Genomic DNA, 26,835 nt, shown 5'->3' on the forward strand with positions numbered 1-26,835 from the left:
ATTAAATAAGCTCTTGTTACAGAAAGGATTTGTTTCATGCTTGCACTGGCCTTGGGAAGTGATAGCTTGCATCACTTACCATGAGCTAAAGCTTTCTGTTCTTAAAATAATGATAAGTGAAGGCGATTACAAAATTATGGGTTTTCTGCCTTAATATTGCAGCATCTGCAGTACTGGTTGAAGCTAGGAGATACTTGTTTATAATGTCCACATTCCAATTTATCCCAGTCTGATCTCTGTGTGGGTGCGGTTACAATGCTCCCATCCTCATGATTAGCATGTTAATGTTTAGAGAGCACAGATATATTTCCCCCATCTCTCTGAATATTTAAAATCAGGTCTATGTGTGTTTACAAAAAAATGCTCAGGAACTGGCTTAGAACATGTAAAATTAAAATTGAGACTATAGCAGGGTGTCAGTCTTTGGCAATTGGTAGCACTTTTGCCTTTGAGTCAGGTAGTGATGGGTTCCTGACCCACTCAAGAGGCTTGAGCCCATCATTCAGGCTGACCCATTACTGCTGTACTGTACTGAAGAAATACTAAGCCATTGAAGGTGCTGATTTATTAATGAAAAAAACTCTCAGATGGATGCTCTTTTAATCCGAACAAGGGAATGATCCTTGTGATTTGATTTGATTTGATGTATTATTTTCATGTGTATTAGCATACAGTGAAAAGTACGGTTTCATGTGCGCTATACGAACAAAGCATGCTATTCATAGAGAAGGAAAGGAGAGAGTGCAGGTTGTAGTTGTACAGTCATAGCTAGGGTGTAGAGAAAGATCAATTTAATGCGAGGTAGGTCCATTCAAAAGTCTGACAGCAGCGGGAAAGAAGCTGATCTTGAGTCGGTTGGTACGTGTCCTGATGCTTTTGTATCTTTTTCTTGATGGAAGAAGGTGGAACAGAGAATGCGGTATCCAGGACCATAGTGATCTCTCAATTAACATCTGGAATAGATAGATGTTGTAGTCATTACCATGTTGCGGTTTGTTGAAGCTTGCTGTATGCAAATTGTCTGTCACGCCTCCTTACATTATAAACACGTTCACACCTCAAAAGGACCATATTGGTAGTAAAGTGATTTAGAATGTTCTAAGGTTGTGCAAGGTGCTATGTCAATGCATATTCACAGTGGATTTGTCAAGCACGCTGGGTCAAAACAAAGCATTGTTATACAGCCTCCTCTAAAGGCTCTTGTATTGCTTCTTCTGGGAGTCAGGATAAATCCTGATGGAGCAAATTAAAAGTTGTACTGCCATTGCATCCGAGGGTACATGAAATAGAAGCGACCTGGCAGAGTCTAGGCTAATAAAAAAGATTATGGGCGGAATTTTCCTGGCCCGTCTGCCATAGGAATTGTAGCGGGCAGGACAGGACAATACACACGTCTCTTGACCTCGAGTGGGATTTTCCGATCTTGGGATGAGCACAGCCAGAAAATCCTGCCTCTATGTGTTCTCCCTGTATCTGCATGGGTTTCTTCTGGGTGCTCCGGTTTTCTCCAACAGTCCGAAGATGTGCAGGGTAGGTGGATTAGAAATGGTAAATTGACCCTTAGTGTCCCAAGATGTGTAGGTTAGGGGGAATGAGTGGGATAAATTCGTGGGGTTACAGGGTAAGGATCGGTGCAGACCCAATGGGCCAAATGGCCTCCTTCTTCACTGTAGGATTTCTGTGTAGGGATTCTGATTATCATGATTTCTCCAGGAACGTTTAGCGGTGGCACGATGGCACAATAGTTAGCACTGCTGCCTCACAACACCAAGGACTTGGGTTCAATTCCCAGTTAGGGCCACTCTCTGTGTGGAGTCTGCACGTTCCTCTCCTATCTGCATGGATTTCCTCTGGGGGTGCTCCAGTTTCCTCCCACAGTCTGAAAGATAAGAACATAAGAACATAAGAAATAGGAGCAGGAGTAGGCCATCTAGCCCTTCGAGCCTGCCCCGCCATTCAATAAGATCATGGCTGATCTGTCGTGGCTCAGTTCCACATTCCCACCCTCTCCCCATAACCCTTAGTCCCCTCTCTTATCAAAAACCCATCAACCCGCGTCTTAAAAATATTTAGCGAGGCAGCCTCCACCACTTCAACGGGCAGAGAATTCCAGAGATTCACCACCCTTTGAGTGAAAAAGTTCCTCCTCAACTCCATTCTAAACCGCCCCCCCTTTATCTTGAGGCTGTGCCCCCTAGTCCTACTATCCTTTCTGAGCGGGAAGAGTCTCTCCACCTCTATCCTATCCATCCCATTCATCATCTTATACGTCTCAATGAGATCTCCCCTCATTCTTCTAAACTCTAACGAGTACAAGCCTAGTTTATTCAGCCTCTCCTCATAGCTCAACCCCCTCAACTCCGGCATCAGCCTAGTAAACCTCCTCTGCACTCCCTCCAAGGCCAAAATATCCTTGCGTAAGTACGGCGCCCAAAACTGCACACAGTACTCCAGCTGCGGCCTCACCAATGCCCTATACAGCCGCAGCAAGACCTCCCTACTTTTATATTCAATCCCCCTCGCTATGAAGATGTGTGGGTTAAGTCGATTGGCAATACTGATAGGATCTGGGTGGGATTGTGGTCAGTGCAGACTCAATGGGCTGAATGGCCTCCTTCTGCAGATTTAGGGATTCCATGAACATTAGGAAGAATTGCTTTTAATGTTTCCAGTACATTTATGTACAATTTAATTGCAATATCTGTTTCAGGCTGAAGGTATAACTTTGAAACTTTTGATTGGGTTTCTTTTTAATTTTCCGGAAGGCCGTGTTATGCTTAAAGCTACAAAAAGGTACTTAGCATGAAATAACCCCATTGTGGCAACTTGTGCTGAGTTAATAATGAGTAGCCCAGCTAAAATGATCAATTTAGCTTCTCCTGCGTTTTCTGCAGTGATTTTATTTGAGATTGTAGGAGTTAATGTTGTTCACCTACAGGAGCGTGTGTGTTGTGTGTGAGGAGGCAGGGGCGTCCCAGACTGTCAGTCAAACGATATTGAACCAATTGAGAGCTCCGTGTTGCCTCTGGGGGACGGCGGCAAGAGATTTTGAGTGCAGCCACAGAGAGGGATGTGAGTGTGTAAGAGTGCGAAGTGGAAGGCACTGAGAACAGGCTCATCACCTCCCCCACTTGCTAAAACATTTCAAGCAAAAGCCCACCGAGTCCTCTCCTGGCATCAGATGGCTGGGTGCAGTGCTCCGGCTGCCCGTCTGGCTCTCGTTCTGTGGATTACAGCCGGATGGAGCTGGGCTGCTCGCAAACAGGAGGAATCGCTGGCCACCGACAGTGTGTCCAAAGCCAGATGCACATCCCGTTGTCTGAGCCTTCACATCACTCGCCTCTCAGCCTTGTTCAAGAACTTTCAGGTAGACCACAGATCATTTACTTGCACACAGCCGCGGTGGAAGTGGCCCTCGGTGCGGGCAAGCTATTCCCCCCCTCCCAGGCTGGTCTTTTAAACACTTTCGTGAAGTTCTCATTACTTTGGAATGGTGCAGGAAGTGGTGATGTGAGGATATTCAGGTAGAAGACAGGTTCACGGTTCCCAATTAAAAGGGAGGTTTATTTGATCTCAGCGGGCAGAGTTTTATTTACAGGTTGAATGTGGAGGGTAAACTTTGCCTACTCCATCCCTTAACTGGAATCATTGCACTTTTGGAAATTGGGAGTGGAACGTTTTGATTTGGAGAGGAGAGACTGATGCTGGGTCCTGTTTTGTAAGGTGTTCTTTCCTTCCGACAGATAACTCCTGTAAAGAACTGGTGGGACATGTGCAGATGGGAATAGTTGTCCTTTCTGTCACACCAGATGAATTGGCAGTGTGTGTGTGTGTGTGTGTGTGCGCGTGTGAGAGGTGCAGTCAGGGGATGACTGGGCTGTGGGTTACATGCTATTCAGCGCATCAGGTACATTATTGTCTAACATGCCAGTACATGTACTCCTGAAGGAAGCGCTGGCATTTCCCCCACATTCCCCTAGCATCCACTGAAATAGTTTAACATCATTTTCAACAAAAATCCCGAGGAAAGACACCTCGATTTTTAAATGCCGGAGATATTGCTGTTTGCCCTCGGATTCTGCCTCTTCTCCAATAAAAGGCGCTGGCAATATCAGCCGGTTTCCTTTCCAACCTACATGGTGCAAGCGGCTTCAGTATCGGGGTTCCTTTTATATTCTTTAGCTCTGGGTATGTGTGTGTGTGGTGAGGGGATACTCGGCTGCCTGAAATGCAGCACACTGTTATTAAAGTTCCATGTTTCAGCAGCCGGAGTATCATCTGTCACCCTTCCTGTAATTGTGATTTGTCGTAACTGAACTAAAGGGTAACACAGGCGGGAGAAGTGTGTCAGGGTATGTATGTGTATATATGTCTGTGTGCATATCTGTGTCTGTGTGTACTGTGTCTGGAGTGTGTGTGTGTCTGCGCGTGTATCTCTGCATCCGTGTATGTCTTTATATACGTGCCTCTGAATCTGTGTCTTGTATGTGTGTCTGTGCGCCTATCTGTATGTCTGTGCGTGTGTGTGTGCATGTCTGTGTGTCTGTATGTGTATATTCTGTCTCTGTATATGGGCTTGTCTCTTTAAAGCTTATTTATTAGTGTCGCAAGTAGGCTTACATTAACACTGCAATGAAGTTGCTGTGAAAAATCCCCTAGTCCCCACACTCCTGCGCCTGTTCGGGTGGACTAAGGGAGAATTTAGCATGGCCAAAGCACCTAACCAGCACTTTTTTTCGGACTGTGGGAGGAAATCGGAGCACCTGGAGGAAACCCACGCAGGCACGGGGAGAACGTGCAGACTCCACACAGACAGTGACCCAAGCTGGGAATGGAACCTGGGTCCCTGGCGCTATGAAGCAGCAGTGCCAACCATTGTGCCATGGTACCATCAGTCTGTGTATGTGTGTGGGTGGTGTGTTATGTGGTGGTGGCGGGGCGGGGGGTGGGGGGCTGATTTCTAAATGACACTGAGTCACTGGAGTTGGGCTTTTAACCTGCAGTCAGTTGTTCATCCACACTCTGCAGGGAGCATTCCAATTATTCCCCCCACCGTTACTGACAAACAGCAAACACAAGTGTTGAGTTAGAAAAGAACCCTGAGCAGGTCAGGTAGCATCTGTGGGAGAAGAAATAGAGAGTGATAACAGAACTCTTTATGAATTAGAATTAAAGAATCAGTGCAGGAGAGACCATTCGGCCCATTGAGTCTGCACCGACCCTCGGAAAGGGCACTGCTCTGAGGACCAACCCCTCGGGAAGAAACTCAACTGTTAAAGAGTGTATATTCCTTCGTGAGGGAGGCTGCTTTGGATTTTAACATTAGTAAGCACGGTGCCTAGAAAGAGACTTTTGATGCAGTTGTTTGGCGCTTCGTATTTTTCTCGAAGTTAAAGAGTCCAGATTTAAGTTTGTCAAAAATTAAAAAGAAATTTCAGCAGAATAACTCCTGGTCGCGCTGTAACTTAATCAATGCAGAATGGGTAGTTGTAGCTGGGTGGGGAATTCTCAGAATGATCTCCACTGATAGCATTGCTTTTGGGGGTTACTGTTCTCCAGCCCTACCCCTCTCTGCAATCGTCTGGAAAGCCCACACTGCCAAATCGGGGCATTAAATCAAAGGGGCGCCGAGAATCTCCAGCAGGACGCTCCCTGTGGGACCCCCGGCTTTTTGTGTTCTGATGTTGCAAGCATGCTTTACATTACAATTCCCCCAAAACGATATTCTGCGGAATGCAGAGTAATAGGAGGCACAATGGGCGAAGGCATTACACAGCCGTACACACACGTGGCTCTGTTTATAAATTACAGCAGGCAAGCTCTGAACTCAGAGAACTCGGTCTGATATAGCGGCCCTCCCCTAGCTATTTTACACTACAATTAGTCCTTTTTAAAATTACATGCAAGGAGTGACTATCGATTAACTCCACACAGCAGTGTTACTGGTTTGTGTTAAGGGAAATAAATAAGACAAGCAAAGATTTGATTTGATTTAGCATTGTCACGGGATGGCACAGTGGTTAGCACTGCTGCCTCCTGGCTCCAAGGACGGCTTCGATTCCGTGTCACTGTCTGTGTGGAGTTTGCACATTCTCTCCGTGTCTGCGTGGGTTTCCGCCGGGTACTCTGATTTCCTCCCACAGTCCAAAGATGTGCAGGTTCTATACGTTGGCCATGCTAAATTGCCCTGGAGTGTCCCAGGATGTGTAGGTTTGTGGGATTAGCGGGATAAATGTGTGGGGTTGTGGGGATAGGGCATGGGGTGAGATTGTTGTCACTCGACGGGCCGAATGGTCTCCTTCTGCACAGTGGGGATTCCATGATTCTATGTATTTGTATACAGTGAAAAGTATTATTTCTTGCGCGCTATATGGACAAAACATACAGTTCTTAGAGTACATGAGGAGATGGAAAGGAGAGGGTGAATAATGCAGTGTTACGTAGCTTCTGGAAGAAAAACTAAAAGCAGAAACTTGCTGGAAGGATTCAGCAGGTCTATCAGCATCTGTGAAGAGAGAAGTGGAGTTAATGCTTCCAGTCCAACATGACTCTCCATTCGAATTCATACTGAACTTGAAATGTTAACTCTGCTTCTCTCCCTTCACAGACCTGCTAAGTTTTTATTTCAGATCCCCAGGATTTCACTCTTACGAAGGGAGATAGGCCACTCAGTCCATCGTATCCGTGACTGAGCCCCCACAACGAAGCCCGGTCCTCTTATGGCGAGAGGCTTTTTAGCATTGAAATGGTTTGAAATATTGCTAACTCGCAGAATAAAGGTGACGCGAGAATCCCTGTGGCCTTCTGTCGGAGGGGAACCTTTATCCATAGGGAGGTGGAGCTTTTCTGGCACTTGTCTTTGACTTGACCACATGGCAGGCTGCAGTTCCGGCTGGTAAAACCATTGATCCGCCTCGTTAACCAGCTTGTGGCCAGGAAAGGTTAAGTTCACCAGCGAGCTGAACAAATATCGAAAGGTAGTGTCTTACAACAACATGTCACAGCGAGTTCCTGATTTCAGAACATCAAACCCTGGAGCCTTTATTGACCCTGGGTGGTCCTTGTGGCCATTTAACGTTCATTGCAACTGTGAACCAACCTCTCCCCACCCACCAAAATCAGCCTTTAGGGAGCGGGTTAGCGCATTTACAAAGGAATTCATTACTGCTGAGATTCTTGGTGACTTTTCTATCTGTTGTCCCAGCACTCACCACTGTCAGTGTCAGAACCCAATGCTTTGTACCTTGTCCTGACACATTCTTCCTCACACATCATCATGTTTCCTTGTCCCACCCCACAAGCATCTCCATTCATTCAGCCCCCATCCTCACTCCCAAAGCTCTTACTGACTGCTTTCCTAATCTCCCTACTCCCTCCACAGCTCTTAACTTAGTGACTGCCCCCCATATCTCACAACCTTCCCCTCAGCTTAGCAACTGCCCCTACTCCCTACTCCCCCCCAACGCTCTTAGCTTAGTGACTGCCCCCCACACCCACACCTCCCCCTTACCTTAGTGACTACCCCCTTCTCCCCACCAGCTCTTAGCTTAGTGACTGCCCCACCATGCCCCGCAGCCCCCCATTACCTTCGCGACTGCCTGCCCCCTACTCCCCACCAGCTCTTAGCTTCGTGACTGTCCGCCTACTCCCCACAACTTCCTTCCTTGTCTTAGTGATTGCCCCTATCCCCACTCCCCCAGCTCTTAGCTTAATGACTGCTCCCTGCCCCCCCACAACCTCTCCCTTACCTTAGTGACTGTCCCCTTATCCACCCTCCCCAAACTCTCCTAGCTTTTCTGACCTGCACACTTTGCCTATTCTTCCTTTTCAGCTGATTTTGAAACACAAACTAAGAGACTGAGAGATCATTCATGGTCAATGTAATTTTACCTGAAGATGAGATTCTTCATCCAAATAAAGAATACAGCCTCTTATTGCCAGCTCAATGTTCTGCGGTGAGCCTGTACAGAAAGAATTCTCTTCCTGTATCACCGTGCAGAGGTGACCATATCAGGGAAGCTCAGTGGCTGCTGTGATCATTACTGGGCTAAGGCAAGGACAAAATGTGACTCTAAGTTGAAACATCCTCTGGGGTTACTTTGACCATTGCTCAGGTAATCGGATGGACAGAGTGAGTAATGTTTAACAGTGGATCTAAATTGAGGGGTGATAATTATAGGACGGATGTCAGAGGTAGGTTCTTTCTTCAGAGGGTAGTAAGGGAGTGGAATGCCTTGCCTGCAGCAGTTGTGGACTCGCCAACTTTAAGGGCATTCAAATGGTCAGCGGATAGGCATATGGATAACATTGGAATAGTTTAGGTTAGAGGGTCATTAAATTCGTTCCATTGGTCGGTGCAACATCGAGGGCCGAAGGGCCTGTACTGCGCTGTTATGTCCTATGTTCTAGATTGGAGAGATATGTACATAGTTAAAAAGAAGTGAAATTTAGTTATTAGTCACAAGTGAGGCCTACGTTAACACTGCAATGAAGTTACTGTGAAATTCCTCAAGTCACCACAGTCTGATGCCTGTTTGGGTCAATGCACCTAACCAGCACGTCATTCTCAACGTGGGAGGAAACCAGAGCACCCAGAAGAAACCCATGCAGACATGGGGTGAATGTACAAACTCCACACAGATAGTGATCCAAGCCAGGAATCAAACCCTGGCACTGAGGCAGAAGCGCCAACCACTGTGCCACTGTGCTGTCGATGTCATTGCACCCAATAGTTAATGAGTATGATTTCATATAGAACAGACACCATACTCACAATCTGTCGCACGTCAATCTCTAAATATTCAATACCAGCTGAAAGAATGAAAACATTCTTATGTGCGGGTGCTCCGTTACAGACTGTGTGGATTCATTCTGCAATATTACAATGTCATTATTTTCTGTGTCTTTCCTGGAGAGGGAGCTAGATTGTGGTTGTAACATACTACAGCCTTTCTTCTAAGACACACAAACTGTTAGCTGCAGTGGGTTAGTCATTTACCAGGAACGATCCGTGAGTGACTTATGCTATATACAATATGTACGACTCACCGAAATCATCATCTAGAAAGCAAAAGTAGGTTGTATTACTGGTAGACAGTGTGGCTCACAGTTTTAAAACATCTCAGAGATTCATTTCAATTAAAGTTACATGTGAATAATAAAGGCTGACCTCCAAGCAGTAAAACTTAGATTCAAAATGCTAAGTGGACCTACCAAAGTATTCAGTCTGATATCATAGCGCATCATAAAGATATACAGCATGGAAACACGCCCTTCAGCACCAATCACACAGTAGCACAGTGATTAGCATTGCTGCCTCACAGTTCCAGGGACCCGAGTTTGATTCTCAGCTTGGATCACTGCCTTGTGGAGTTTGCATGTTCTCCCTGTGTCTACGTAGGATTCCTCCGGGTGCTCCAGTTTCCCCCACAGTCCAAAGATGTGCAGGTTAAGTGCATTGGCCATACCAAATTTTTCCTTAGAGTACCTGGAGTGTGGCGACTGGGGTTTTCACAGTAACTTCATTGCAGTGTGAATGTAAGCCGAATTATACCATTAATAAATAAACTTTAAATTCATCCATTCCAACCAGGTTTCCTAAGCTAAACTAGTCCTATTTGCTTGCGGTTGGGCGATAGAGTCATATCGCAGTATGTTAGGTCTTTATTAGAATTATTTAGATTTCTCTCATCCTCTTCAGAGGCATAGAGCATTGTTCTACTGATATTTGCTAATTCTCTAACCACATGGCTTTTTTTTATATTTGAGCTGTGAACAGTAGGTAGAAGTCAAGTACCTTATAGGTGATTTGACTGTGCAAAGCATCTTCTAAACATGTTTCCGTTGTCACTCAACATCTGCAGAGGCATGCTTTCGAGCCTGAGTCCCTGGTCAGTGGTCAGGAGAAGAAACCCATTCTTGTCATTGCCACCAGTGCTCCAGTTGGGCACACTCTCAGCTCTGAATCAGAAGGTTATAGGTTTAAGTTCCACTCCAGAGGCAATCTTGGTTGATATTCCAGTGTCATTGAGGGGTGCTGCACTATTAATAGTACCAACTTTTGGATGAGATATTAAACAAGCCCCCATCCATCACCTTAGGTGGATGGAAGTGAGCCCATGGCCATCACATTATGTTGAAGACTTTGGCCAGCATCCTGGCTAATATTTACACCACAACCAACATTGCAAAATGTCATCTAGCCATTATCTCATTGGCATGACTTTGCTGTATGTCATTTGGCTGCCGTGGTTTCTATTCTAGATCAGTGATCATCAATGTTCTCTCAAAGCTGTGTCAGTATATGGCAGTGCAGCAGTTGTGAAGGTACCACGCAAGCCACCCAGAAGCTCGATATATCCTTTAATATTACGCATGTAGCTGTACAAAATAAAAGGTACGGTGCATTGAAATAATCAGGCAGCATGAAATAAGGACAATCATTTGGGCAATCATTGATGGTTATATTTCAGAAGTATTTAGTTGACTATAAAGTGGGATGAGTGATGAAAGATAAAGTCATGAAAGACGCTATATAAGTGCATCTTTCCTTTTTGTTCATAAGAGCTGAGGTAAAGTCAAGAACACAGATTAGCAATCCAGCTACAATTAACCAACTCCACATTAGCTGGAGACCAAGTCTACGATCGAGGGCAATATGGTGGTACAATGGGTAACACTGCTGTATCACAGCGCCAAGGCCCCGGGTTCAATTCCAGTCTTGGGTGACTATGTGGAGTACGCACATTTTCCCCGTGTCTGTGTGGGTTTCCTTCAGATGCTCTGGTTTCCTCCCACAGTCAAGATATGCAGGATAGGTTAATTGGCCATAGTAAAATTGCTCCTTAGTGTCCCAAGATGCGTAGGTTAGATGGATTAGCCATGAGAAATATGTAAGGTTATGGGAATAGGGCAGGGTGAGAGGATCTGGGTAAAGGTACTCTTGATGTGGAGATGCCAGCATTGGACTGGGGTGAACACAGTAAGAAGTCTCACAACACCAGGGTGGCAAAAGCCACCAAATAAAGATACTCTATCAGAGAGTCAATGCGGACCTGATGGGCCAAATGACCTCTTCTGCCCTGTAGAGATCCTATGATTCTATAATCTTTACATTTCATATAGCTTGGTTCCAAACATATCAGTCCCTTTACCAATAAAATAGGCTATTTCTAATTGTCATCAGTATATGTTGAGACCATCATATTACCAGCTATTTTAGTAACTGTCAAGGTAAAACATTTATCATTTTAAATAAATGTAAAAAAGTGCTGATGTTCAATGTTCCTTTATTTAGAGAGTTGAGTTGCTACACACCGATTGCATATATGCTGTAATGAACCATGGTGGGGTCATTTGTGTTGTAGCAGCAATGTGTTGTATAACTACCAAACATATAAAATATGACCACTGTGGGAGGATAGGCTCCTTTATACTAAAGTGGCAAACTGAACAGCTTGTGTTAATTTACATTGAAGTTTTCACAAATTGCATTTATTTGTGTAGCTGGTGACATAGTGAAAAGGATCGTGTGGATATGAATAATTCATTTTTTAAATTAAGTTTTGAAAAAAAGCACAATAATCACATGTGATAATTAGTGCTATAACCGCTCTGGGGAGTGGTATTGATTTACTGATGAAAAATGAGTCACACAATAGATTTACCCATGTGTGCAGTGTCAGTGAGTTATAGGGTCTATAATTCATAAATGAAAAGTCAATATCACACTTGCGATGACCTGTTGTCCTCCAATTTATCAAAGGTTGTCGGGGGGGCTTTTCCTGAAATTACAAGTCCCCCTTAATGATCATTGAAACTACCCACCTTTTTGAGAATGAAGCCTTTTGATTCCCATGTACCTCAAGGGACCCAGCTGGTTAGTTCAAGTGATAGGAGAGAAGCATGACCCTTGATTTTTTTTAATTGGCATTTCTTCAAATATTTTCTGAATCATATGTGTGTGATTTTAACCAACCAGCTAAGACATCATTCAATAGAATGTAATTTTCAACTCATCAGAAATTGCAATGTTGGTAAAGACTCCTCCAGCCCAGCAATGGTCATGTTCCATTTGAATCTTTGGCCTCTCTATGGAATGCTAGCAGCAAGTTTAGCATTGTTACTGCTATATGAATGTTTCATATTAAGCAAATGTTACACTCGTGAACTGCTTTTCTGTGTTGATGATTTATTGTTATTGGGAAAACAGAGGTAGATTGGGGTTGTCTGGTGGCACAGTGGTTGGCACTGCTGCCTCACAGTTCCAGGGAGCTGGGTTCGATTTCTGGCTTGGGTCGCTGTCTGTGTGGAGTTTGCATGTTCTCCTCTTGTCTGTGTGGGTTTCCTCCACGTGTTCTGGCTTCCTCCGACTGTCCAAAAAGATGCGCTGGTTGGGTGCATTGGCCATGCTAAATTCTTCCTCAGTGTACCCAAACAGGTGCTGGAGTGTGGTGACTCAGGGATTTTCACAGTGACTTCATTGCAGTGTAATGTAAGCCTACTTGTGACACTAACAAACTATAAAAAATTTTAGATACATTATTACTAAGTGGAGAAATTCCCCTTAATATTCCAACTTTAGCACTGTTGGAAAGAAGGGAATACTTCTCTCATTCGTATATGAACACTTTCCTCTCCATTTGTCCTTTATACCTTTCATCACTTTGTCTGTTTTCTGTCGCCACCTTGTTTCCTCACCATCTTTTTCTCTTCTCCAAAGCCTTCACTTTTTTATTAGTGTTTTCTTCATTTTTCTTTTTTGATGTCCTTTCCAGAACCGTAATCTGTCAGGAAGTTGCCGTCATTACTTTAGCTTACTGTTGCTATGGGAGACATCTTGTCCTAAGAACAAAGAACAATACGGCACAGGAATAAGCCTTTTGGCCCTCCAAGCATGTGGTTGTCCCATCCAGACCAACCACATATCTCTCTATTCCCGGCCTGTTCATGTGTCTGTCCAGTTGAGTCTTAAATGTCACTAATGTATCTGTCTCAACCACCTCACTTGGCTGTGCATTCCAGGCTCCCAGCACCCTCTGTGTAAAAAACTTCTTTCACACATCTCCATTGAACATTTCCTCCCTTACCTTGAACTTGTGCCCCCTTGTAATTGTCATTTCTGCCCTGGGAAAAAGCTTCCAATTGTTCACCTTACGTATATTCCTCATAATTTTATAAATTTCTATAGGTTGCCCCCTCATTCTTTCCAGGGAGAACAATCCCAGTTTATTTAATCTCTCCTCATTGCTTACACCGTTCATACCAGGCAACATCCAGGTAAACCTTTTGCTCACTCTCTCCAAAGCCTCCACATCCTTCTGGTGATGTATGGTGACCAGAATTGGACACAGTATTCCAAATATGGCCTAACTAATGTTTTATAGAACTGTAACATAATTTGCCAACTTTTGTACTCAATGCCCTATCCATTGAAGGAAAGCATGCCATATGCTTTCTTCGCCACCTTTTCCACCTGTGCTGCCACTTTTAAGGACCCTGTTCCAGATCTTGTACCCATCAAAACAAATTTGGGATTAATGGCTCTTTTATTGTGCCAAGCAAAGTCTTAAGACAATAACGATTGGAGACTGCAGCCCTTAGATCGGTACGCATCTTTTCAGTAGGAACCCAAAAGTGGTAAAGCAGTATGTAAAGGGTTTTCCATTCTGTCTCTACTGAGAATGAACGTGATTCAGTGCTCCCTAATTATCAGGCCCTGCGAAGGGATCTTGAATTGTGATTCATAGTTATTTCATAAAATGTGCAGTGCACTTCTGATTCATTAGTAATTCAGAATTCTTGAACTATTTTTGTCTAAGGTAGTTGAAACAGGAAACTTTGTCAGCAGTGAGTGATGTTCAAGGTTGCCACGCAAGCTGCTGTATCCATGCTTATGCACTTTAAATAGTAGATTTGGTGGTGCAATGTGCGCATCCCCCAAGACTGTTCACCTTTTTGTGATGATTGTCTCACCACAGTAAAAACGACACTGCTGATTCATATCCGAGAATCTTTATATCTGAGATATGCTTCCAAGTAACGGGAGTCTGGGAGCTAATTTGTGAACGAGTGCGACGGAAATATTCAAAGTACACAGGGATGAGAAAAGGATGACATGTCTGATGATTGATAAATGACTACCACTAACTAAATTACGTTCATTTATGTTGCTCTTTCGGTAGTGTGACGTGGCAAGGATATTCTTGTCAGTGAATTAATATTGAAAAATAAATTGCATGCTGTAGGAGAATGGAACGGACAACTCTCAGACTTATTTGAGTAACATGATGGTTAGAAGGTTTTAAATAGTTTGCCTAGTTTTCTAAATTTTTTGTTTTAGAATCCCTACAGTGCAGAAAGAAGCCATTTGGCCCATCGAGTCTGCACCAATCACAATCCCACCCTATTCCTAAAAGACCACCTATTTCATCCTGCTGATCCCCCTGACACCAAGCGGCAATTTAGCCTGGCCAATCAACCTAACCCGCACATCTTTGGACTGTGGGAGGAAACCCATGCAGACACAGGGAGAACATGCGGACTCCGCACAGACACAGATCCAAGGCTGGGAATTGAACGCGCGTCTCTGTGAAGCATTCACAGAAAATGTTTGAATAACTCAGCAGGCCAGGTGGAGAGAAACAGAGCAGTTTGTGAGGACCACAGACTTTCATTCCCTTTTATGATGAAACGTGTCCTGTCTGATTTGCTGAGCATTTCCAGCATTTTCTGTTTTATATTTGCAAGTCTACACTGAAGCCTCAAGAGTGAGCTTTAGAGTGTTAGTCACTGTGCCACCATGCCGCCCACCATTTCATTCTGCTCCTGAATAATATTCTTATTTCTCTTCACATCCTTATTGTGCTGTAGTCAAAACTCTTCACAATATCTGACCCATTCTTTTTGAAGACCTTACACTGTGGCCTTTCGGGCCTTTTCTTCAAATAATTGATTGGCATTTTAAAACACAAACTATGGTGCAACATAAATTCGGCATCTTGATTCACTTCGGGCTTTGCTCATTCACCTTTCATTCATGGTGGTGTCCAGGTCAGCGACCCTTCCTCCTTCAATTAGGATTCTAAGTGAAACATTTGACAAGCCTATTTTTTATAATAATATTTTACATCTTATTGCAGTCATTTTAATGAATTAACTTTCCAGTTCTTTCACTTGATAATATATACACATGTGAACCTTGCGTGTTCCCTGTTGTATGGTGTCATCTGAAAATTAATGATCTGTTTTGATGACCCATCTGTGCCCACGTAAAGAGGAGAAGTGCGAACAAGTCATTTGGCAGCAACAGATTGGATTTCTGTTTTTAGTTGCGTTTGCAACCCCAGTTTTCTCCTTGTTGGGTAGCGCAGTGCCATTATTCTCAGTCACCTCAGGTACGTGATGGTTCTTATGTTCGGGGGCCGGGAGGTGGGGGGGTGGGGGTGCGGGGAAGGGAAGATGATGCCTCCTGTTGCATTCCACTTCCTGTGGGAAGCTTACATTGGGTGTCCACTCTTCCTCTCTCCACCCTTTGAAAGTGATAGGAAGCCAACAGGCTGGCTTGCAGTCAGCTGCAAAAATACATGGGCCCTCTCAGCACCAAATGTGAACCTGATGGGTTGCCTGGCTTGTGTAAAGGTGAAGTCTGAAAAGTGACAAAATGTGTTCCTTTCACTCACTAGCTAGCAAGTGACTATATACCTGTGGACAAAAATCAGAACTTCTTTCAAATGTAACAGATAAAAGTGTGTGCGTGCATGTATGTGTGTGTGTATGTGTGAGAACATAAGAACAGGAGTAGGCCATCTAGCCCTTCGAGTCTGCCCCGCCATTCAATAAGATCATGGCTGATCTGAAGTGGATCAGTTCCACTTTCCCGCTTTCTCCCCATAACCCTTAATTCCCCTGAAACCTATCTACCCGTGACTTAAATATATTCAGCGAGGTAGCCTCCACCACTTCAATGGGCAGAGAATTCCAGAGATTCATCACTCTTTGAATGAAGAAGTTCCTCCTCAACTCTGATCTAAACTGCCCCCCCGCCCTTATCTTGAGGCTGTGCCCTCTAGTCCTGCTGTCCTTTCTAAGCGGGAAGAATCTCTCAACCACTACCTATCTATCCCCTTCATTATCTTATATGTCTCTATACGATCCCCCTTCAGCCTTCTAAACTCCAACGGGTACAGACCCAGTCTATTCAGTTTCTCTTCATAGGCTAACCCCCTCATCTCCAGTATCAGCCTAGTGAACCTCATGTGTGTGTGTGTGTGTGTGTGTGTGTTTGTGCATTTGTGTAATAAAGAAAATGGCAATGTTGCTTTTGATCATTGTTACACATAATTATGAACAAGTGCTTTCTGTGACATTGAGTTTTGTTTAAACAAAGTAAATTTGTTCATTATTGGCCAGCTTTGTTAATTAGGATGTGACTTGCATGGATGCCTAGCATGGACTTCCTACCTCATGCTGTTGTCGGATTTGGAAGAATTATGAGAGATTCCAAAATTAATAGAAATTTCATTCCAGCGTCAGGAAAGAGTTGATTTGTGGCCCCTCCCCCAAATATCAGGGAATGTCTGTGCCCATGGCACAGCACCATCTGTCCCAATGTGATAATGTCTAATTAGTGACAACTTCTAATTTGTTCAAGAATTGAGAATTCCAAAATTCATTATGTTTAACAGCCTTAGAACTCACCAGAAAGAAGAGATGTTTGTCCTATTTGTTGGGTTGGATTTGAACAGGAGCCAGAGGTGAAAAGTATATGTTTCCCAGTCCCTTTTCTGTTCTTAAACAGGAGACACTTGAAACATTATTTGTTACCTTCATTGCATTACTGATATGGTTTCCACAGGTAAAATGTCATGCATGTTATAGACATACCTGCTGCGCCAAAGCATGCTTAAAAATAAATACAGTTCTTTATCACTACTCCATTGTTGTGTTAGTGCTAATTAAAGATAAAAAAAAAGCAAAACAAAAGACACGCAAGTAGAGCATCAGTTTCCACGAGAAAATAATCATTATCTTCTATTGAAAAGCTTGTTCACCCAATACTTATGCTAAACTGGACAGTTGAATCTTTTAAGAGTGTTAAGTGTATTGCATTTTGATACAAGCCTCTCTCTACACATAGGTGGTTGATGCTTAAACAGTTTAAAATACTAGAAAGGACACTTTCTTTCCTGGTACAACAGGTTATATTCCTAAGACTGTTGGGTAAGCAAAGATACATTGTACCCACTCTGTAGTGTGGTGTTGTCTAGACAGCATTTATATTTAAAAAAACTTTACATCCCTAAAACAATGGGAAGCTTGAATCATTGACATGAGTGGAGTTAAACAGGAGCTGAGTCATAAAATGTTTAAAGCTATCCCCAGTACTTCCACGGTGGTGGTGTTAATGGAGACCCTTGTTTCTATTCAAAGCACTGTTTCTTTTCAACGCTACAAAGCTTTAGTTTGAAGAGAACATCTACTTGAAGGCCTTTTTGTTCTCTGTCCACTCTGCAGTGTTTACCAAGTACGCATGATCAGATAAAGAAAGCATTTTGCTTGCTGGAGGATGTTCTAATTGAGAGGCTACTGTATACTTGAAGTGTGTTGAAAATGATCTTGCTAAATTAGGGTGTTCCATTGTTTGAAAATAAATTAGAGTTCCACTAAGAGTCATTTGATGGAATCACAAATCTTGACACATTGGCTTTTGTAAAATAGGCTACTGTAATGCTCAAGGATCTTTGAAACTACCAACTGAAGAACACTCAGGGAGTGTTACAACTGGTGTGATCATGATTTTTGACAGAGAAACAAAGGTGAAGACATCAAGAGTGGGGTGAATGAGAATTGTGGAATGAAGGAGAACAAAATTCTTCCAGTTTACATATATTTTATTTGTAATATAGCACACATTTTAAAAGTACTTTGCCCAAAGACTTTATTGTTACAGGTGCTTAATGGCTCTTTTATAAACTTTATCAGGATTTCAAGTCTTATTTAAGTTCAGACTATTATAGGATTGAAATTCCTAATACTCTGATGGCTTAAACATCCACATGACAACACATCTCAAATGTTAGAAGCACATTTTTCCCAGTTGTTTTACGTGACTAAACTACATAGGGAAATTAAAGTCTGCATCCTGTGCTGAAGTTATTTTACCCAGGGGGTGGTGACTGTCTGGAGTGCGCTGTCTGACGTGGTGTCATAGGATCCCCACAGTGCAGAAGGAGGCTATTCAGCCCATCAAGTTAGCACTGACTGCCCAACAGAGCATCTTACCCTGGCCCTATTTGCATTACCCCACATATTTGCCCCACTAATCCCTTAACCTTTGGGACATGAAGGGGCAGTTTAGCATGGCCAATCTACCTAACCTGCATATCTTTGGAGCGTGGGAAGAAACCGGAGCACTAGGAGGAATCCCATGCAGATACGGGGAGAACATGCAAACTCCATACAGTCATCTAAGGCTAGAGTTGAACCCAGAACCCTCGCACTGTGAGCCAGCAATGCTAACCACTGTGCCACCATGCTGTCCATGGGTGGTAGAGGCTAGTTGCCTCACATCCTTTAAAAAGTACCCAGATGGACACTTGGCACATCATAACATTCAGGGTTATGGGCCAGGTGTAGGTAAATGGGATTAAGTGGGAGGTCAGATGTGTCGGTGCAGACTCGATGGGCAGACGGGCCCCTTCTACACTACATGATTCTATGATTCTTAGTAGTTCATCTCAGCTGGTCCCACATTGACCTCAGTGCCTTCTAGGCTGAAGAGGCAAAAATTAGTCAGCAGCCTCCTCTCCAATTACTATCCAGTGACCCACACCTTGAAGGTGTGTCCACACGCGAATTAATATAAGCAAGGACAATATCAGAGTCAACCAGGATACTTTCCAGTGTCAACATCCACTACCTAGGCTTGTGTGACATGTAAGAAGGCTGCCAACACCGACGAGAAAAGTACAACAGCTTGTATTTATATAGCACCTTTAATATAGTAGAACTATATTAAAGGTGCTATATTCTAAAGAATATTATCAAACAAAATTTGGCACAAACCACATCAAGAAATATTAGGTACGGCAACCTAAAGCTTGGTGAAAGAAGTAGCTTTTAAAAGAAGGGGAAAAGAGGTGGAGAGGTGGAGGTGGAGTGGGGGGGCACGGGGGTAGTGGGGAGAGGGGGGTAGATGTTCCAGAGCTTAGGGACCAGGCAGGCGAAGATAACAGTGCTGATTAAAATGGGGGCTGCTTATGAAGCCAGAATTGGAGTGCCGATTTCTTTTGATTTGATTTGATTTATTATTGTTACATGTATTTGTATACAGTGAAAAGTATTGTTTCTTGCGCACTATTCAGACAAAGCATACTGTTCATAGAGACGGAAAGGAGAGAGTGCAGAATGTAGTGTTACAGTCATAGCTAGGGTGTAGAGAAAGATCAACTTAATGCCAAGTAGATCCATTCAAAAGTCTGATGGTAGCAGGGAAGGAGCTGTTTTTGAGTAGATTGGAACGTGACCTCAGACTTTGTACCTTTCTGGTGGGATTGTAGGTCTAGAAGAGTTTATAGCAATAAGGAGGAGTGAAGTCACAGGGGTACCTGAAAGCAAGGATAGGAATTTTAAAATTATCATGTTGCTTAACCAGGAGCTAGTGTAGATCAGTGAGCACAGGTGCGATGTGTGAGAGGGAGCTGGAGCAAAATAGACCACATCTGTCCTGATCTAAGCTCAAAGTAATGGCTTTCTGGGCTTGACTTTGTCACGCTCAAGGTTATCAGTCACACATGTCAGGATCCTGCATGACAGATCACACATATGGGATGGAATGTTTCTATCCCACCTGCCTCTGCAATCGTAGCGGGCGGGGCACAGACCATGCAAAGATTTGTTGACCTTGGGTGGGATTTTCCAGCCATGGAGTGAGCACGGCTACAAAATCCTGTCCACGATCTTGAAAGTAAATGGTTGTTCTTGATTCTCTCTTAGAATATTTTCAGTACGATTTTGTTTATATTTTTCAGTTAATACCTTCAGTGCGTTTATCAACCAAACCACCATTAAGCGGAACCCATAGAAGCAAATTGGAACTTTCCAACGATAAATTATAATAAACGTTTGTGATATTTGCTTTTATATCATGTCAAAAAAAAATCATAAAATGCTGCTTATTTTTTAAATGCACTGACTGTTGTTGTGTTAGAAAGTACATTGGCCATTCTCTATTTTAAACCCTGGAATTGCTTCCCTGAACTTCTCTACCTCTCTCCTCTCTTCTCAAACCTACTTCCCAGGCGAAGCTTTTAGTCACCTCTCCTGCTATTTCCGGGTGTGGATCGCTATCAAACTTTGTTCGGTAATGCTCCTGTTAAATGCCGAGGGACCATTCCAGCATTAAGGGTGTGGCATGAATGTGAGTTGTTGGTGTATCCGCAACATTTCACAGACATCAGCGGCATGAGTGACCAGTGAAAATTGGTACTTTTGATTGAGTAAACTGTGCTGTTTTTTCAATGGGAGTTGAGAGAAGAATCTCCCACACTCTGTACACTGCTGAGTGCGTCAGGGAAAATTGCATTAAAAACCACTGGGTGGGGCGTATCTCCACTGGAGAGGCGGGCAGCATAATGCTGGGGGGCCACTGTGCATGCGCTGATCTGTCAACGCCGAGATCAGACCATGTGCTGTGGCCTCTGTCTGCTGGCTTCCTCCTTGGTGGCCAGTCCCATGACCCCTACATCATCCTGCACCTGTATTTTATTCTCATTCTGTGCTTCTAAAACTTAATTCTTTTTTTTGGATTGAATATAAAAGTAGGGAGGTCTTGCTGCAGCTGTATAGGGCATTGGTGAGGCCGCAGCTGGAGTACTGTGTGCAGTTTTGGGCGCCGCACCTGCGCAAGGATATTTTGGCCCTGGAGGGAGTGCAGAGGAGGTTTACTAGGCTGATGCCAGAGTTGAGGGGGTTGAGCTATGAGGAGAGGCTGAATAAACTAGGCTTGTACTCGTTAGAGTTTAGAAGAATGAGGGGAGATCTCATTGAGACGTATAAGATGATGAATGGGATGGATAGGATAGAGGTGGAGAGACTCTTCCCGCTCAAAAAAGACAGTAGGACTAGGGGGCACAGCCTCAAGATAAAGGGGAGGCGGTTTAGAACGGAGTTGAGGAGGAACTTCTTCACTCAAAGGGTGGTGAATCTCTGGAATTCTCTGCCCGTTGAAGTGGTGGAGGCTGCCTCGCTAAATATTTTTAAGAAGCGGGTTGATGGGTTCTTGATAAGAGAGGGGATTAAGGGTTATGGGGAGAGGGCGGGAAAGTGGAACTGAGCCACAACAGATCAGCCATGATCTTATTGAATGGCGGGGCAGGCTCGAAGGGCTAGATGGCCTACTCCTGCTCCTATTTCTTATGTTCTTATGTTCTAACAATGCTCTAATTCACTACATTCTGCACTCCCTCAATTCCTTGTCTATGAGCGGTGTGCTTTGCCTGTATTGCACGCAAGAAACAATACTTTGCACTGTATGCGAGTACATGTGACAATAATAAATCAAATCAAATCAAGTGAAATGATAAGGATCAGACTGTGTGCTCACAGGATAACTTTCCAGCATTCCTGGTCTAGTCTGATTCAGGAAAGATGGCTATATGAACATTGGCACCATACTCCAGCAATAATTACAGCAAAGAACAAGGGAAATTAGGGAAGAAAAGAAAATATCTGCATGCTGATCAGAAAGTATAATAGCAGAACATAAGAACTTGAGAAAAAGGAAAAGTATGTTTGACACTGCAGATCTTCTCTGTAATTCAATTCATTTTGGCTGATCACCTATCTAAATATAATCTCCTCACAGTAAGTTTTAAGTTTATTTGTTAGCATCACAAGTAGGCTTTCATTAACATTGCAATGATGTTACTGTGAAAATCCCCCAGTTGCCATACCCAGGCGCCTGTTCGGGTACACTGAGGGAAAATTTAGTACAGCCAATCCACCTAACCACCATGTCTTTCAGATTGTGGGATGAAACCAGAGGAAACCCATGCAGATACAGGGGGAATGTGCAGACACCACACAGACAGCAACCCAAGCTGGAAATTGAATCAGGGTCCCCAGCGCTGTGTGGCAACAGTGCTAACCACTGTGCCACCATGCTGCTGTAATCCCAATCTCGCTTAATTTTTTTAATGACCAAAGATCCATCAGTGAAGATGGATAACTTAATAGCAGTGACTACTCATTGAATACATCTCACTAACAATGAATATTTTCAGATATCAAAAGCATTATGTGCACAGTTGCTAAGCTGTTCGTGACAACAGAACACTTAGATCACAACAAGTTGACCTTTAACTGATGTGAGTGATGTATATTTTCTTTTGGCTGAAATAATGTTCTCATGTTCCTTTGCTTCTTGTGGATTGAGAAATAACTCACTCCAGATATCAAATGACCAAGAGGACAAGCTTTCATCTTTCCAGCCGCTCCTTCTGAAAGGTAGCTTATTTTGTCATTGTTCCTGAATAGCTGTGTTTGAAATATGTCAGTAGATACCCAGCTTTCACCTACCACCTGCATTTTGACAATCAGCCATTCTATACTTACTTTTATGTCATGGCTTTATGACATTTTAATAATGTTTGTCCCGTGTCAATTACTTTTCATCTTTTCGGGCACAGTATTTAATTATAGTCCAAAGATGTGCATGTTATGTCGATTCACCATGCTGGAATGCCGCTTAATGTTATGGGGACTAGCTAGGCTAAATGCATGGGGTTATGGGGACATTGCCTGGGTGGGACTGTGGTGGGTGCAGACTCAATGGGCCAAATAGCCCCCTTCTGTACTCTGAATTCTATGATTTTATAGGAAGCTGCAATTTTCATTCTCTAAGCCATCTCTCCACATGTTCAGTACAAACTGCTTAACATATAGAATCATAGAAACCTAAAGTGCACAAAGCTATTTGGCCCATCGAGTCTGGACCGACTGTATGGCAGGGCATCCCTATCCTTGTAATTCCCAAATATTTAGAACATAGAACATAGAACATTACAGCTCAGAACAGGCCCTTCGGCCCACGATGTTGCGCCGACCAGTTAAAAAACAATGACCCACTAATCTAAACCAATCCCTTTTCGTCCATAAACCTATCCACGGATCTCTTAAACGCCCCCAAACTAGGCGCATTTACAACTGCAGCAGGCAGGGCATTCCAATCCCTCACCACCCTCTGGGTAAAGAACCTACCCCTGACATCCGTCCTATAACTACCCCCCCTTAATTTAAAGCCATGCCCCCTCGTGCTAGCTTTCTCCATCCGAGGAAAAAGGCTATCACTATCCACCCTATCTAAACCTCTAATCATCTTATATGTTTCAATAAGATCCCCTCTTAGCCGCCTTCTTTCTAGCGAAAACAACCCCAAATCCCTCAGTCTCTCCTCATAGGACCTCCCCTCCATACCAGGCAACACCCTGGTAAACCTCCTTTGCACCCTCTCCAAAGCCTCCACATCCTTCCTGTAATGTGGGGACCAGAACTACACACAGTACTCCAAGTGCGGCCGCACCAGAGTTGTGTACAGTTGCAACATGACGCTGCGACTCCTAAATTCAATCCCCCTACCAATAAACACCAAGACACCGTATGCCTTCTTAACAACCTTATCTACTTGATTCCCAACTTTCAGGGATCTATGTACACATACACCTAGATCCCTCTGTTTATCCACACTATTCAAAGTCCTCCCGTTAGCCCTATACTCAACACATCTGTTATTCCTACCAAAGTGAATTACCTCACACTTCTCCGCATTAAACTCCATCCGCCACCTCTCGGCCCAGCTCTGCAACCTGTCTAAGTCTCCCTGCAAACTATGACACCCTTCCTCACAATCTACCACACCTCCGACTTTGGTGTCATCAGCAAATTTACTAATCCACCCAACTATACCCTCATCCAGATCATTAATAAAAATTACAAACAGCAGTGGCCCCAAAACAGATCCCTGAGGCACACCACTCGTAACCGAACTCCATGACGAATATTTACCATCAACCACCACCCTCTGTCTCCTATCTGTTAGCCAATTCCTGATCCAATTTCCTAGACTACCCTCAATCCCATACATCTGCATTTTCTGCAGAAGCCTACCATGGTGAACCTTATCAAACGCCTTACTAAAATCCATATATACCACGTCAACTGCCTTACCCCCATCCACCTCTTTGGTCACTTTCTCAAAAAATTCAATAAGGTTAGTAAGGCACGACCTACCCGCTACAAAACCATGCTGACTATCTCCAATCAATTCATTACTCTCCAATTCATTTACCCCACTAATACCCCTAACCAATACATTTTGGGACACTAAGAGGCAAATTGGCATCAATCCACCTAAGCTAAAGTTTAAATTTTATTTATTAGTGTCGCAAGTAGGCTTACATTAATACTGCAATGAAGTTACCATGAAAATCTCTGAGTTGCCACACTCCAGCGCCTGTTTGGGTACATTGAGAGAATTGAGCATGGCCAATGCAGCTAATCAGCAGGTCTTTTGGACTGTGGGAGGAAACTGGAGCACCTGGAGGAACACGCAGACACAGGGAGAACGTGCGGACTCCACATAGACTTTGACCCAAGCCGGGAATCAAACCCAAGTCCGTGGCACTGTGAGGCAGCAGTGCCAACCACTGTGCCAACGTGCTGCCCTGCACATCTTTGGAGTCATGATGTGGAGATGCTAACGTTGGACTGATGTGGGCACAGTAAGAAGTCTCACAACACCAGGTTAAAGTCCAACAGGTTTATTTGGACTCATGACCTTTTGGAGCACTGTCCCTTCATCAGAAGAATCATCACTCAGCTGTTGAAGGAGCAACCGTATGAAAATTCATGATTCCAAATAAACCTGTTGGACTTCAGGCTGGAGTTGTGAGACTTCTTACTGCATCTTTGGACTGTGGGAGGAAACCAGAATATCAGGAGAAAATACATGCAGACACGGGGAGAACGTGCAAACTCCACAGTCACCCAAGGTTGGGTATAAATCCAACAGTCACCAAGGTTGGTGCTGTGAAACAGCAGTGCTAACTATTGTGCCAGCATGCCAGCCTAAAATATAGCATGATTTAAGCAAAAAAAGAGTCACTTTTTGAACAGATTGAGGTATGTGAAGTTGAAAACGATTGAGTTGTGAGTTTCTGATGGGAATGGGGTGCAGCAGGAGACCTAGATGATTTTATTCAGTTATTTTGTTTTTGCTATTTATGGGATGTACAGTTGAGGCAAGACTGCTCTTTGGAGACCCATATAAGACATTCTGTGATAATTGGAAAGGGACCCATGATAGGACTGATTAGACATGTGGTTTCAGGAATGACAGGTCTTTTCTCATTCCACACTTTCTTAACATGTTTAAGCCCTTGCGACTGAGCGCTTTCTATCTGGATTTGTTATGATCAATATCAAGATTTTCCATTTTATCTCCCAACAAAGACATTGGAAGCAAAGTGCTGTTTCACAAATCACCATTAAGTTGCATTTCAGAATGACATAAGAACATAAGAACATAAGAAATAGGAGCAGGAGTAGGCCATCTAGCCCTTCGAGCCTGCCCCGCCATTCAATAAGATCATGGCTGATCTGTCGCTGCTCAGTTCCACTTTCCCGCCCTCTCCCCATAACCCTTAATCCCCTCTCTTATCAAAAACCCATCAACCCGCGTCTTAAAAATATTTAGCGAGGCAGCCTCCACCAACGGGCAGAGAATTCCAGAGATTCACCACGCTTTGAGAGAAGAAGTTCCTCCTCAACTCCGTTCTAAACCGCCCCCCTTTTATCTTGAGGCTGTGCCCCCTAGTCCTACTGTCTTTTTTGAGCGGGAAGAGTCTCTCCACCTCTATCCTATCCATCCCATTCATCATCTTATACGTCTCAATGAGATCTCCCCTCATTCTTCTAAACTCTAACGAGTACAAGCCTAGTTTATTCAGCCTCTCCTCATAGCTCAACCCCCTCAACTCCGGTATCAGCCTAGTAAACCTCCTCTGCACTCCCTCCAAGGCCAAGAATGCCCAAGATTGTTAGATTTGCTCAGTTTTTCAGGGCAATTGTACACCTCCACCCCGCAGCCCTTAAGCGATGCTGCAGCACTAAGTTGACGCTCCTGTAATGTAAAACTTAGTGGGTGGGGAAATTGGGAAATGGCATCCTCGAGGCACCCAGACACCAATTAGATTATAAAATGATGCAGTAATTAAAATTAAATGCTCCCTGGAAAAATGATATGTTGGGAAAATGACTCAAAATGTTCCATGAGAAGCTGTGCACAATAGCTTCAGTGATTGATTGTTTTATGTCTTCTTGAGTGGGGTATTATTAAAATGTCTCTCAGAAGGCAGTTATGGTCATGCTGTATCAGAGCTAATGATGTTCTGATTCTGTATCACAGCCAAGTGATACTGATTTATCTTCATAATGGTGCATTTGAAAGGACTGCGGGTATATTTTCATTACATTATGATTCCCAAGTAGAAAGTGATTGGATGTGCTGCATATGTGAAGGATATACAAGTTGGAGAGACTGCTTAACAAAATGTTGCGCTGTACTGAGTCACAAAATAAACACATCTTGAAGCATTAAGGGGCAATTTAGCATAGCCAATCCCACCCAAGTTAAAGTTTAAAATTTATTTATTAGTGTCACAAGTAGGCTTACATTAACACTGCAATGAAGTTACTGTGAAAATCTCCTAGTCACTGCACTCCGGCACCTGAGGAAGAATTTAGCATGGTTAATGCACCTGACCAGCACATCTTTTG

At 43.6% G+C, this 26,835-nt stretch overlaps 1 protein-coding gene across 2 annotated transcripts in view; it reads left to right on the forward strand.

The window, feature by feature from the left end:
• Window positions 1–3,092: 3,092 nt before the first annotated feature.
• The window catches only part of anos1 (anosmin 1), a 197,538-nt gene continuing 173,795 nt past the window's right edge, over window positions 3,093–26,835 (forward strand). For both annotated transcript variants that reach the window (XM_080197531.1, XM_080197532.1), the window contains exon 1: window positions 3,093–3,367. In XM_080197531.1, the coding sequence (XP_080053657.1) occupies window positions 3,182–3,367 (186 nt within the window). In that variant the 5' untranslated portion in view covers window positions 3,093–3,181. The remainder of the gene's footprint in view (window positions 3,368–26,835) is intronic.

Source organism: Carcharhinus amblyrhynchos, chromosome 10 (assembly GCF_965287045.1).
Source record: "Carcharhinus amblyrhynchos chromosome 10, sCarAmb.v2.hapA, whole genome shotgun sequence".
Taxonomy (NCBI): domain Eukaryota; kingdom Metazoa; phylum Chordata; class Chondrichthyes; order Carcharhiniformes; family Carcharhinidae; genus Carcharhinus; species Carcharhinus amblyrhynchos.